The following is an 11,243-nucleotide window of genomic DNA, read 5'->3' on the forward strand; positions in this document are numbered from 1 at the left end:
CATAATCAATACCTGTTTTACCAGGATCTCTAGTCTAGTCTAGGAGAACAAATTGTGTGGGAACCCAGTAGACAGTGAAAAGGGCAATTAAGAAGCTAATGCAATAGTACAAGCGAAACTTGTACAAGTGTGATATTTTAAACAAAACCAATGTTTCAAGGACAAAGAGGGGCACTTGGCTGGTCTTGGGGGTCATGAGTTGAAGCACCCATTGGGTGTAGAGATTACTAAAAAGTAATAAATAAACTTTAAAAAAATACAAAGAGACTGGCTTGATTAGAAAGAAAATAAATCTGCTCATTTAAAAGCTGGGAATTGGAAAATTGGCCTTACACTAAAATGACTTTTAAAAATTCTAGCTATATAACAACAATAAAAAAAAATTAGCTATAAAAAAAATGTTTAGCTGTTCATCTGAGCCCAGTAGAGATCAGTGTTTGCTGTCTTTGCTTGGGGAAAAAAAAAAAAAAGTATGGCCCAAAGAAATATAACCAGGGAACATTGTACTCAGAAGTCACATAAGTCCTTGATTTCCTAGTTGAAATAAAGGTGGAAAAATTTGGACAAGTTCTAATAAGAAAAGTAAAACTTATTTAGAATTAACTACTATTTGATGAAAAAGGCTAACAGAAGTATAAATGTGTTTAACCTGTAATTTTGTTTGTAAACAAATGTATGACTACATTTAGCCGTACTTTCTATTAGAAAGAGAAAAAGAATGAATGGATTCATATTGCAGCTAGGGGGCTTTGAGCAGAATGCTGTGAATATTTGTTTTTTAACTATAATGGTTGTGAAACACTGGAAAGTACTAAAAATAAGAAATTTGGCAAGTGATTCTGATGCTCAACTGGAAATATAAGCAGGTAGGAACTTCTATGTAAATACCTACATAACCTTCTGCCTTAAGAAACAGATAAAGAAGAGTAAACTAAACCCAAGGCAAGCAGAAGAAAGGAAATAATATTACAGCAGAAATCAATGACATAGAGAAAAAAAATACAGGGTGCCTGGGTGGCTCAGTCGGTTAAGAATCTGACTTCGGCTCAGGTCATGATCTTGCGGTTCATGGGTTTGAGCCCCGCATTGAGCTCTGTGCTGACCGCTAGCTCAGAGTCTGGGGCCTGTTTCAGATTCTGTGTCTCCCTCTCTTCGCTGACCCTCTCCTGCTCATGCTGTCTCTCTCTCAGAAATAAATAAAACATTAAAAAAAAAGAAGAAATAGAGAAAAAATAGAAAATATAAGGAAAAACAATTTTTAAAATAGAGAAACTCATTAACATCAAAGTTGGTTCTTTGAAAAGATCATTGATCTTTAGTGAGAATAAGAGAAAAAGAGAGAAGACTCAAATTAATGAAATAAGGAATGAAAGAGGAGATATTCGTACCACGCTTCCAAAAATAAAAAGAATTATAAGAGTACAATCAATAATCACATGCCAACAAATTCAGTAATTCAGATAGGAAAATTGCTACAAAGTCATAAGCTACAAAACTGACTCTAGAATAGAAAACCTTACTAGAGCTGTAACAAGTAAATAGATTGAGTTAATAACCATAAAGCTTCCCAGAAAGAAAAACCCAGAACCAGACGGTGAATTCTATCAAATGTTTAAAGAAGGATTAACACTAATTGTGATGGACTGTATATTTGTGCCCTGCCCCTACTCCTATGTTAAAGCCTTAATGTGATAGTATTTGGAAGTAGGGTACCTTGGGAAGTAATAACATCATCTGGTTGGAGCCCCCACAATGGGTAAATATCCTTAAGAAGAGAGCTATCCCTCTCAACCATGTAAAGATACAGGGAGAAGACAGCTGCCCACAAACCAGGAAGAGTGCTCTCACCAGACACCAGATCTGCTGTTGCCTTGATCTTGGACTTCCCAGCCTTCAGAACCATGAGAAATAAATGTTCATTATTTAAGACACCCAGTCTATGGTATCCTGTTATAGCAGCCTGAACTAGGGCACTAATCCTTCACAACCTCTTTTTTTTTTCATTTCCTCTATGTTTTTTTTTTTTACAAATAGTTTATTGTCAAATTAGTTTCCACATAACACTCAGTGCTCATCCCCACAAGTGTCCTCCTCCATGCCCATCCCCCCTCCCCCCCACATCCATCAGTCCTCAGTTTTTGTCAGCATTCAAGAGTCTCTCATGGTTTGCCTCTCTCCCTTTCCCCCACCATTTCCGCCCTTCTTCTCCCCCTTGTTCCTCCGTCAAGTTCCTCCTAATCCTCCTATACGTGCAAACATATGATATTTGTCCTTCTCTGCCTGACTTATTTTGCTCAGCATAACACCCTCAAGGTCCATCCATGTTGCTACACATGGCCAGATTTCATTCTTTCTCATTGCCATGTAGTATTCCATGGTATAGATAAACCACATCTTCTTGATCCATTCATCTGTGGATGGACACTTAGGCTCTTTCCATGTTTTAGCTATTGTGGAGAGTGCTGCTATGAACATTGGGGTACATGTGCTCCTATGCATCAGCATTTCTGTATCCCTTGGGTAAATTCCTAGCAGTGCTATTGCTGGGTCATAGGGGAGTTCTATTGTTAGTTTCCTGAGGAACCTCCACACTGTTTTCCAGAGGGGCTGTACCAGTTTACATTCCCACCAACAGTGTAGGAGGGTGCCCGTTTCTCCACATCCTCGCCAGCATCTAGAGTTCTCTGATTTGCTCATTTTAGCCACTCTGACTGGCGCTTCACAAACTCTTAACAAAAGTAGAAGAAAAAGGAGCACTTCCTAACTCATTCTGTGAAGCCAATATTATAAGACAATGACATCACAAGAAAACTACAGAGCAATATCCCTTATTAATATAGATGCAAAAATCCCCAACAAAATACTGACAAATCAAATCCAGCAACATTTAGAAAGGATTTTATTCCATGACCAACTAGGATTTATCCCAGGAATGCAATGTTGGTTCAATATGCAAAACTCATTTCAATGTAATATACCATATTAATGGAATAAAAGACACAGTGGAGCAGTTGGCTGACTCAGTTGGTAGAGCATGCAACTCTTGATTTTGGAGTTGTGAATTCAAGCCCCGTGGTGGGTAGAGATAAATAAAATTATAAAAAAAAAAAAAAGACACATATATCTCAGTAGATCCAGAAAAAGTATTTGGCAAAATCAGCAAACTAGGAATAGAAGAAAATGTCCTCAACTTGATAAATGGCATTTATGAAAAACCCCAAATTAACACCATACTCAATGGTGAAAAATGGAAAGATTTCCCCTTAAGATCAGGAACAAGGCAACCTTGTACTAGAATTTCTAGCCAGAGCAACTAGGAAGGAGAAAGAAATAAAAGGCATCCAAGTTGGAATGGAAGAAGTTAAACTGTCTCTGTTCATAGATGACATGATCATATATGTAGAAAATCCCAGGTATTCCACACCAAAAAACAAACAAACAGAAAAAACACCTAGATTGTTTGAGTTAATAAATGATTTCATCAAGATTTCAGGATAAAAGATAAAGATATAAAAATCAGTCAAATTTCTGTAACTAGCAATGAATAATCCAAAAATTGAAAGCAGTTCCATGTACAGTAACATCAAAAAGAATAAAATAATTAGGAATTTGTTCGACCAAGGAGGTGAAAGACTTGTACAGTGAAAAAAGCAAAACATTGCTGAAAGAAATTAGACAAATAAATGGAAACAGATCCCATTTTCATATATTTAGAAGACTAATATTTGTAAGATATCAGTACTATCCAAAGGAATCTATAGATTAAAGTGCAATCCCTATCAAAATTCTAATGATGCTTTTTGCAAAAACAGAAAAACATATCCTAGAATTTATATGGGTCTCAGAGGGACCTCAAGGAACCAAAATTTTAGAACAGACCTGGATGACTAACACTTAATGATTTCTTTTTTTTTATTTTTTTACTTTTATTTATTTTTGAGAGACAGAGTAAGACAGAGCATGAGCGGGGGAGGGGCAGAGAGAGAAGGAGACATAGAATCCGAATCAGGCTCCAGGCTCTGAGCAAGCATTCAGCACAGAGCCTGACACGGGGCTCGAACCCACGAGCCATAAGATCATGACCTGAGACGAAGTTGGATGCTCAACTGACTGAGCCACTCAGGCGCCCCTCACAGTTATTGATTTCAAAACTTCTACAAAGCTCCTGTAATCTAAACATGTAGTATTGGCATAAAGACAGACATGTAGACCAATGAAATTGAATAGAGAGCCCAGAAATAAATCCTCACATATATGGTCAAATGACTTTTGACTGGGGAGCCAAGAGCACCACTGGGGAAAGGATAGTCATTTCAACAATAATGCTGTGAAAACTGGATATCCACATGCAAAAGAATGAGGTTGGACTCTCTTGTAAAACAAATTAACTCAAAATGGATTGAAGACCTAAATGTGAGATCTGAAACTATAAAACTCGTAGGAGAAAGCAAGACAAAATCATTCATGACAGTAGATTTGGCAGTGATTTCTTGGATATGACCCGAGGCACAAGCAACAAAAGAAAAAATACAAAAATTGGAATTCATGAAAATTTAAAATTGTATGTATTGAAAGGTATCAGGAATGTAAAAAGGCAACCCACAGAATGGAAGAAAATAATATCCAGAATCGATTTGAAAAATTTCTAAAATTCAACAACAAAAAGCCAATTAAAAGTGGTCAGGGACTTGAATAGATATTTTTCCAAAGAAGATATACAGATGACCAATAAGCACAAGAAAAGATGCTCAACATCACCAATTATTAAGGAAATACAAATCACATCTATAGTGGGATTCCACCTCACACCATTAAGCTGGCTACTACCCAAAAAAAAAAAAACCCCAGAAAATGAGTATTGGTGAAGATATAGAAATTTGGAACTTTCGTACATAATTACTAGGAATGTAAAATGGTACAGCTGCTGTGGAAAACAGTATGGCAGTTCCCTCAAAAACTTAAAAATAGAATTTTCATATGATTCAGCAATTACATTTCTGGGTATATACCCAAAAGAACTAAAAGCAGTATCTGCACGAGATATACATCCATGTTCCTAGCAGCATTATTCGTAATAGCTAAAATGTGGGAACAACCCATGTGTCCACCAAAGAATGAATGAGTAAGCAAAATGTGGTCTATACACACAATAGGCCTTACAAAAGAAGTTAATTCTGGCACATACCATAACATGGAAGCACCTCAAGGACATTATGTAAGTGAAGTAAGCCAATCACAAAAAGACAAATACTGTACAATTCCACTTATGAGTCACTTATTAGAATAGTCAGAAATCATAGAGACAGAAGTAGAATGATAGTTGACAGGAGTTGGGACAGGAGGGACCAGGGAATTATTGTTTAATGGGTATAGGGTTTCAGTTTTACAAGACGGAAAAGAGTTACAGAGATGAATGGTGGTGATGGTTATACGTGATGAATGTACGTAATAAACCGAACTACAAGATGGTTAAGATGGTAACTTTTGTTTGTATTTTACCACAATTTTTAAATCTGGGAAAAAGAACTTTAAAAGATGTCATCTTAACACTTTTGCATTCATTGATCTTTGTAATCTAGCTCTAAAATGCTGAGACCTTTGAGGTCTCTGTTTGAGCTCTGAAATTCTGTATTCCTTTAGTTGGCAGAAATGACCCAAAGATGCCTTCTTGGCATCTAATTTTTTTTGTTCTGTGATATTATAAAAAACTTGATTGTTAATATCAAGTATAAATTGCTGAATTCCCTTATTTCTTTATGAATTTTTACAGATGCATTTGATAAAGAATACAAGATGGCATACGATCGCCTCACACCTAGTCAAGTCAAGAGTACACACAACTGTGATCGGCCGCCAAGTACAGGGGTGATGGAATGTCGAAAAACCTTTGGAGAACCTTATCTTTAAGATATGCACGTGTGTGTATACTTTCAATATGTATTGTATAGTCAGTGTATAAAATAACACTTGGAGACTCTAAACTCTTTCTCTTCGATTTTTGAAAATGCATTGTAAATGATTCAGAAAGTCCAGATAGTTCATGTACAGAATGTTCTAAGAAGAGAAGAATGACAAGTAAGGAGAGAGCCATTGTTTTCCATCTCTGTTTTTTTTTCTTTAGTTCTCCTATAACAAGCAATTAAGTATTTTTGTGAAGAGGAAATCCCTAGACAAAATTGCTTCTCAAAATAAGACACCTGTTTTGTGGTTTCCCTTGGAAGGGGTATTGAAAAAATCATGTATGGAACTTAACCAAATGTAAGATCAAAGTATTTCCTGTTTTCATAGACTATTCAAATGTTTTGACCATGAAGTTGTATTATACATATTTTAAATTGTTTATAGTAAGTTGATATTTTTTTAATTTTTGAACTTAATATAGCAAACAAAATGAACTTAAACTTACAAAGCAAGCAGTTAAGTTCTTATTTTCCTTGTCTGCTGCTATTTGAAGTAATTAGTACAGCTGCAGATCTCTATATGTAGAGCTATCTATCTATATCTATATATATTTTTTTTATTACTCGGGAGAATGATTCAAAAATGTCAGTGCTAGTGTAAGTGTTGTGCTAGGATTGCATGTTAGTACTGCCAAGCCTGACTGCAGTGAGTGGATGAAAGCCAGGGAACGCACCGCCCAGACTGACTCATTGAGCCTTGTAGAAGAAGAGCCGGAGAGGTTCCAAGTCTGCTTCTGCAAAATAAGGTTCAGTATACCATGATTGAAAATGTTCTCTATTGCTAACGAATACATACAGTGCACAGGGATAGCTTACAAAGCCAAATATCAATTTAGATTTTAATATTCTATATCAACACTTGGGTTGGGAAATATTTCAGACAACTTATTCCAGATTTTATCCTTATTTTAATATCTAAAATATGTCATATGATGCAGATTGTATAANTCAAGATATTTTTTCAAAAGTAGAAAAATAATAACTCTCTAAAAGTACAGCCAGATAGAATTCCCCATATTGAGGAACTTGGCTTTTTCAGTAAGCCTTCAGAATCTGAAGTTTATGGAAGCTAAAATCCAGAAATATCCAGAAATCAGACAATAAATTGAACATTTAAACACCATGGGTATTAAAGAGACCCTAAAAAAGTATTTTTAGTCCCATTATTTCAAAATATCACTTTCTTTGGTAATTTCTGATAAAAAGTATTCTTTGGCTGTTAGAATTATTTATAGATTTCCTGTATGTGTGTGTGCATGGTTGCACACATTGTCATGAATGAAAGAATTCTCTAGACAGTTTCAAAGAAGAAAAAAGTAGATGGTTCTAAATCTGGTATGTAAGCCAGGAGAGCCCAGGACACTTGTGCTGGAGATATCTGAGATTTAGGATCAGTTGGCTGCAGAAAAACTACCTTGTGAGTCCACACCATTAGTGAATAGCATCAAGCTGTAACATTTCACAGCTTTCTACCCTGGGAAGTAATGGGGAGAGTTTTAAAAATGTGAAATTTTAGTTCAGATTAGCTAGGGGCTGACCTTGCTTACTTGAAAAACCTGGTGCTATGCACATATATATGCCTTTCCTTTGTAAATACAACTCCATTCTCCTCCTTCACTCTTCGCATCCAAGTTTTACATTCTAAAGGAGTCTTTTTTCCCTTCATCACTTGAAATTGTCAAATGAGAGAAACATTTGATAGGTGAGTCTTTTGGCATTGGCAGCAAACATCTCTCCAAATAGGGTTCTGGGGTTCTATTCTGTTTTTGTGTTGTGGGGTTTTGTTTCCCTTATAAGAACAGCTTTCACTGTTTTTAACTTGTCTTTAACACAAACTATATGTAAGAATTATAGTTTATTAATTTCAAGTACCTGACCAGAAAAAAGTGAGGTAAAGCCCATTCTTTATGGTTCGAATTCATATGGAAAGGTGAGTATAATTTTTATCTCCTCCCACACACACAAAGTTGTTTCTGTTTTTCATTGGGTTTTATTTCCTCTATTTTTAATCCCCAGGGAATATTATTTGTACAAATTTAGTCTTTAAAAATAAAACTTAAAACATAAGTAGAAAGTGGTAAACCCTACTCAAAGGAAAATTAAAATCTAGATCATCCTTTAAAATAACTCTATATAAACTTCTCTTCAATTTTCTCCCTGTTGAAGATACATTTTGAAGAATCATGACCAACCAATCTTGTTGGAGAGAAATACACTTTTGCTACATTATCTGTCTCTTGTTTTCTTACTCTTAGTTTTGTTTATATGTTTAATAGTTGAAAATAAACCATGCTGTGTCCTGGTATAGCTTGTTTACTATTCCTCCCACGGTGTTTTGAATGTCATACATTTGTATTTTGTATCTTATTTCAATATTCCACTTTTTCTTCCTACTGTTGATAGGAAATTATGCAGCCTATTCATATTCTGATTTTTGTCTTTTTTCCCCCTGATTGGGGTGAGGGGGTTGTGATAAATCCCTAAAACTGCCGGCTTATTTTGTTTTAAGGTTTTCTAATATGTTTTTACATTTTCGTATATAGAGAAATGGCCCTTGAAAATGTTTGTTCAGCATTTTAAGTGATAAATACTTATTTTACTTTATGATGGTCATTACTATGAAACTTATTGCAACTAGCAAGTGTTAGCCTGCTGTATAGAGAAGCTGTTATGGTGTATTTCTAAATATATCTTATGTATATGGTTAGAAAATACCCGTTTGTATGGTAATGTGAGATAGCCCAGTTTTATTTTTATTTCTCCCACTAGAACTTGAAAGCTGCTATTAGGCACTTTATTTCAGAGCAGAAAGGGAAAGAACAGGCTGCCTCTTTAAGAGGGCCCTTGGCCCCCTTGTGTGGTAGAGTTCATGTCCTCTGTCTTTCCTTTTAGATACAAGATCAAGTTTTATTTCAGAATTGAATTCACTAGCAGTTGCATACCAGTTTGCTTTAATATTCTCAGACTTATTATCTTCTTATCCCTTCATGCTAGCCCCTTCCTCTGGCCTCAGAGCAAGTGCATTTGCTGGCTTAATTATTGTTGTTTACAAAATTGGCAGTACACAAATTAGTATAGGAGTTTGTGTCTTACTCAAGTCTGTGCAGGTGCTTATTCCCTGAGATGGTAACAGACTCTACTGATGAAGTCTTGTGGCCTTCCCATGGTTGCTTTCATTTGCATAGCTCCCTCCTTTTGTCTGTAAAGATTTTTTCAAACATTGTGCTGTGATAAAACCACTGGAGCAACTGACAGAATTTCCTGTAAATGAAATTCTCCAACCTTTGCCCACTCATGACAGTGACGGGCCTGAAGACCCAAAGCTTGCCTTTGGTTGTGAAGGCAACCTTAGGCCAGGGTGTCCTGCTTGGCTCCAGTAACCACACACACCCCCAACCCCACCAGGCAAAGACAGCCCTGATCATGAGCCCTCTCTGCACCTTCCATAGTGACCAGTCCCAAAACACATTGCAGATGGCACCTATGGAGGGACCCTACCACAAAAAAGGAATCAGACCCCCAGGGTATTCTTTGGCACAGAAGGCCAGCCAGTTCTTCAAATATATCTACCAAGCTGTGCCCTAAATACCAAATTCCAGTTCCTGTCCTATTTGGTATCAGTCTTTAAAGAAATGATAATTATGGTTTAGACAGTATCCTAAAGGGCCAAGCCTATAATTTGATAAAAACGTTTCAGATGTATTGATGAAAGTAACCATTTAACCATGTATAGTACCCATTTAAACATAACATCATTTTTCAAAAATTTGGAAGGAATCTTTTCTTAGTACTACATAGAACTTAACCCATTAAGTTAGGAAGAGCTTCACATTTTAATTCCCAAGTGTAACAAATTGATTTTATAAAAGTTACAGAAGTTTTCTATCTCCCTGAAATCTCCTTTTTCCTGCCCACCCCAGTGACTTCTTACCCATCAAGACCCAGCTTTCACATTACTTGGCCCTTTCTGTCATAATGTGAAGTGATCAGATCATCCTTTCTAAGCAAAGAGAAATGTCAGAAATCCAGCAAACTAATCAGAAAAAGGATGTTAGATCATTAGAGTTGACCCTAATCATGAAATGGCTGTCCAACACTTTCTCATGACAAAATGTTTCACTGTCCATCACTCCTTATCAGTCATTCTGGGGAAAAACATCAGATCCCAGGCTCTCAGGTGATGTCCCTGAAGCTAGCTGGAATTGGCTGTAGATGCCCAGAGTTTGGGCCTTGGGATCACCCTTCTGTAGCCATTGTTCTCGCTTCCTGGCATATGTTCTCTCCCTGGCATATGGAGACCGGGCAGATGTGGCCCCAATAGCAGCAGCAATGAGGACAACTAAGAAAATGGAATGTGAACATGATTCCTTATTCTTCTTGAGCATTCTGACCAAGTGACCTGAAGATATAGATGAACCCATCCATGTTTGTAAAATAAAATACCACTGGGACTCACAATTTATTAAAATTTAATAAAAGTCATTTCCAAAGAATGTGAATCCAGGGGTAGTGAGGCCATTAATTAATCAGCCCATCTTAAAAGATGGATTATGGACTGAAGTATTTTCAGTACAGCCCTTCAACACCAAAATACTTGATTTTTTTCCCACATCACATCTGTCCTGCTATCTTCCAGTCTTCAATGAATCCTCTTGTGTTTGTAATTAAAGCCATCTTTACCATCATAATGTATAGTCACCTGAGCTCCTTTTGCTCTGAAACCAGGGACATAGAACTGCTTCATTTCTAATGTGTCCCCTAACTCTGTGCTAGTAAAAGCAAGAAGCGGTGGTATTTAACATACAAGCACTTCGAGTTCCACATGCAGTGTTTAAATAACCACAAAATTTTTAAAAAACTAAAAGCCCTTTACACTAGCTATTAGAGGTAGTAATACCCTTTTTCTCACCATGTTATTATGCTAAGCATTTTTGGAGTTTCCCCTTTATAATTGCCTTAACATCCACATGTAAGCCACATGGAGAATCAGTCTTCCTTTATAATCCAGTGTAGGTTGGCATACAAAAATAGCATTACCCCTCAAGATCTCTTACTTTATACAGCAGGCTTGGCCCTACTGATTTTGGACTCTTTAAAATCACTCCCCTTCTGACTCACTAGTAGCATTTGTCGCTGTTAGATGAGAATACGCTGGAGAAGCAAAGCCAGGACAGCTTTGTATGACTGTCTAATCCCCCAAGGTGACCACTTGATGGAGACAGCAGTAATTTGGATTTTCTATAAGTACATATTTTTAAATAGCCCTCCCTAATATCCCACCCC

General features: G+C 36.5%; 1 protein-coding gene across 1 annotated transcript in view; it reads left to right on the forward strand.

Moving 5' to 3' along the window:
• DENND4A (DENN domain containing 4A) overlaps positions 1–6,340 on the forward strand; it is a 131,249-nt gene extending 124,909 nt beyond the window's left edge. The window contains exon 33 of the mRNA XM_077746935.1: positions 5,771–6,340. Coding sequence (XP_077603061.1) covers positions 5,771–5,907 — 137 coding nt within the window. The 3' untranslated portion in view covers positions 5,908–6,340. The remainder of the gene's footprint in view (positions 1–5,770) is intronic.
• Positions 6,341–11,243: the final 4,903 nt, after the last annotated feature.

The sequence above is a fragment of the Crocuta crocuta genome, unplaced genomic scaffold (assembly GCF_008692635.1).
Source record: "Crocuta crocuta isolate KB4526 unplaced genomic scaffold, BGI_CrCroc_1.0 scaffold130, whole genome shotgun sequence".
Classification (NCBI taxonomy): Eukaryota; Metazoa; Chordata; class Mammalia; order Carnivora; family Hyaenidae; genus Crocuta; species Crocuta crocuta.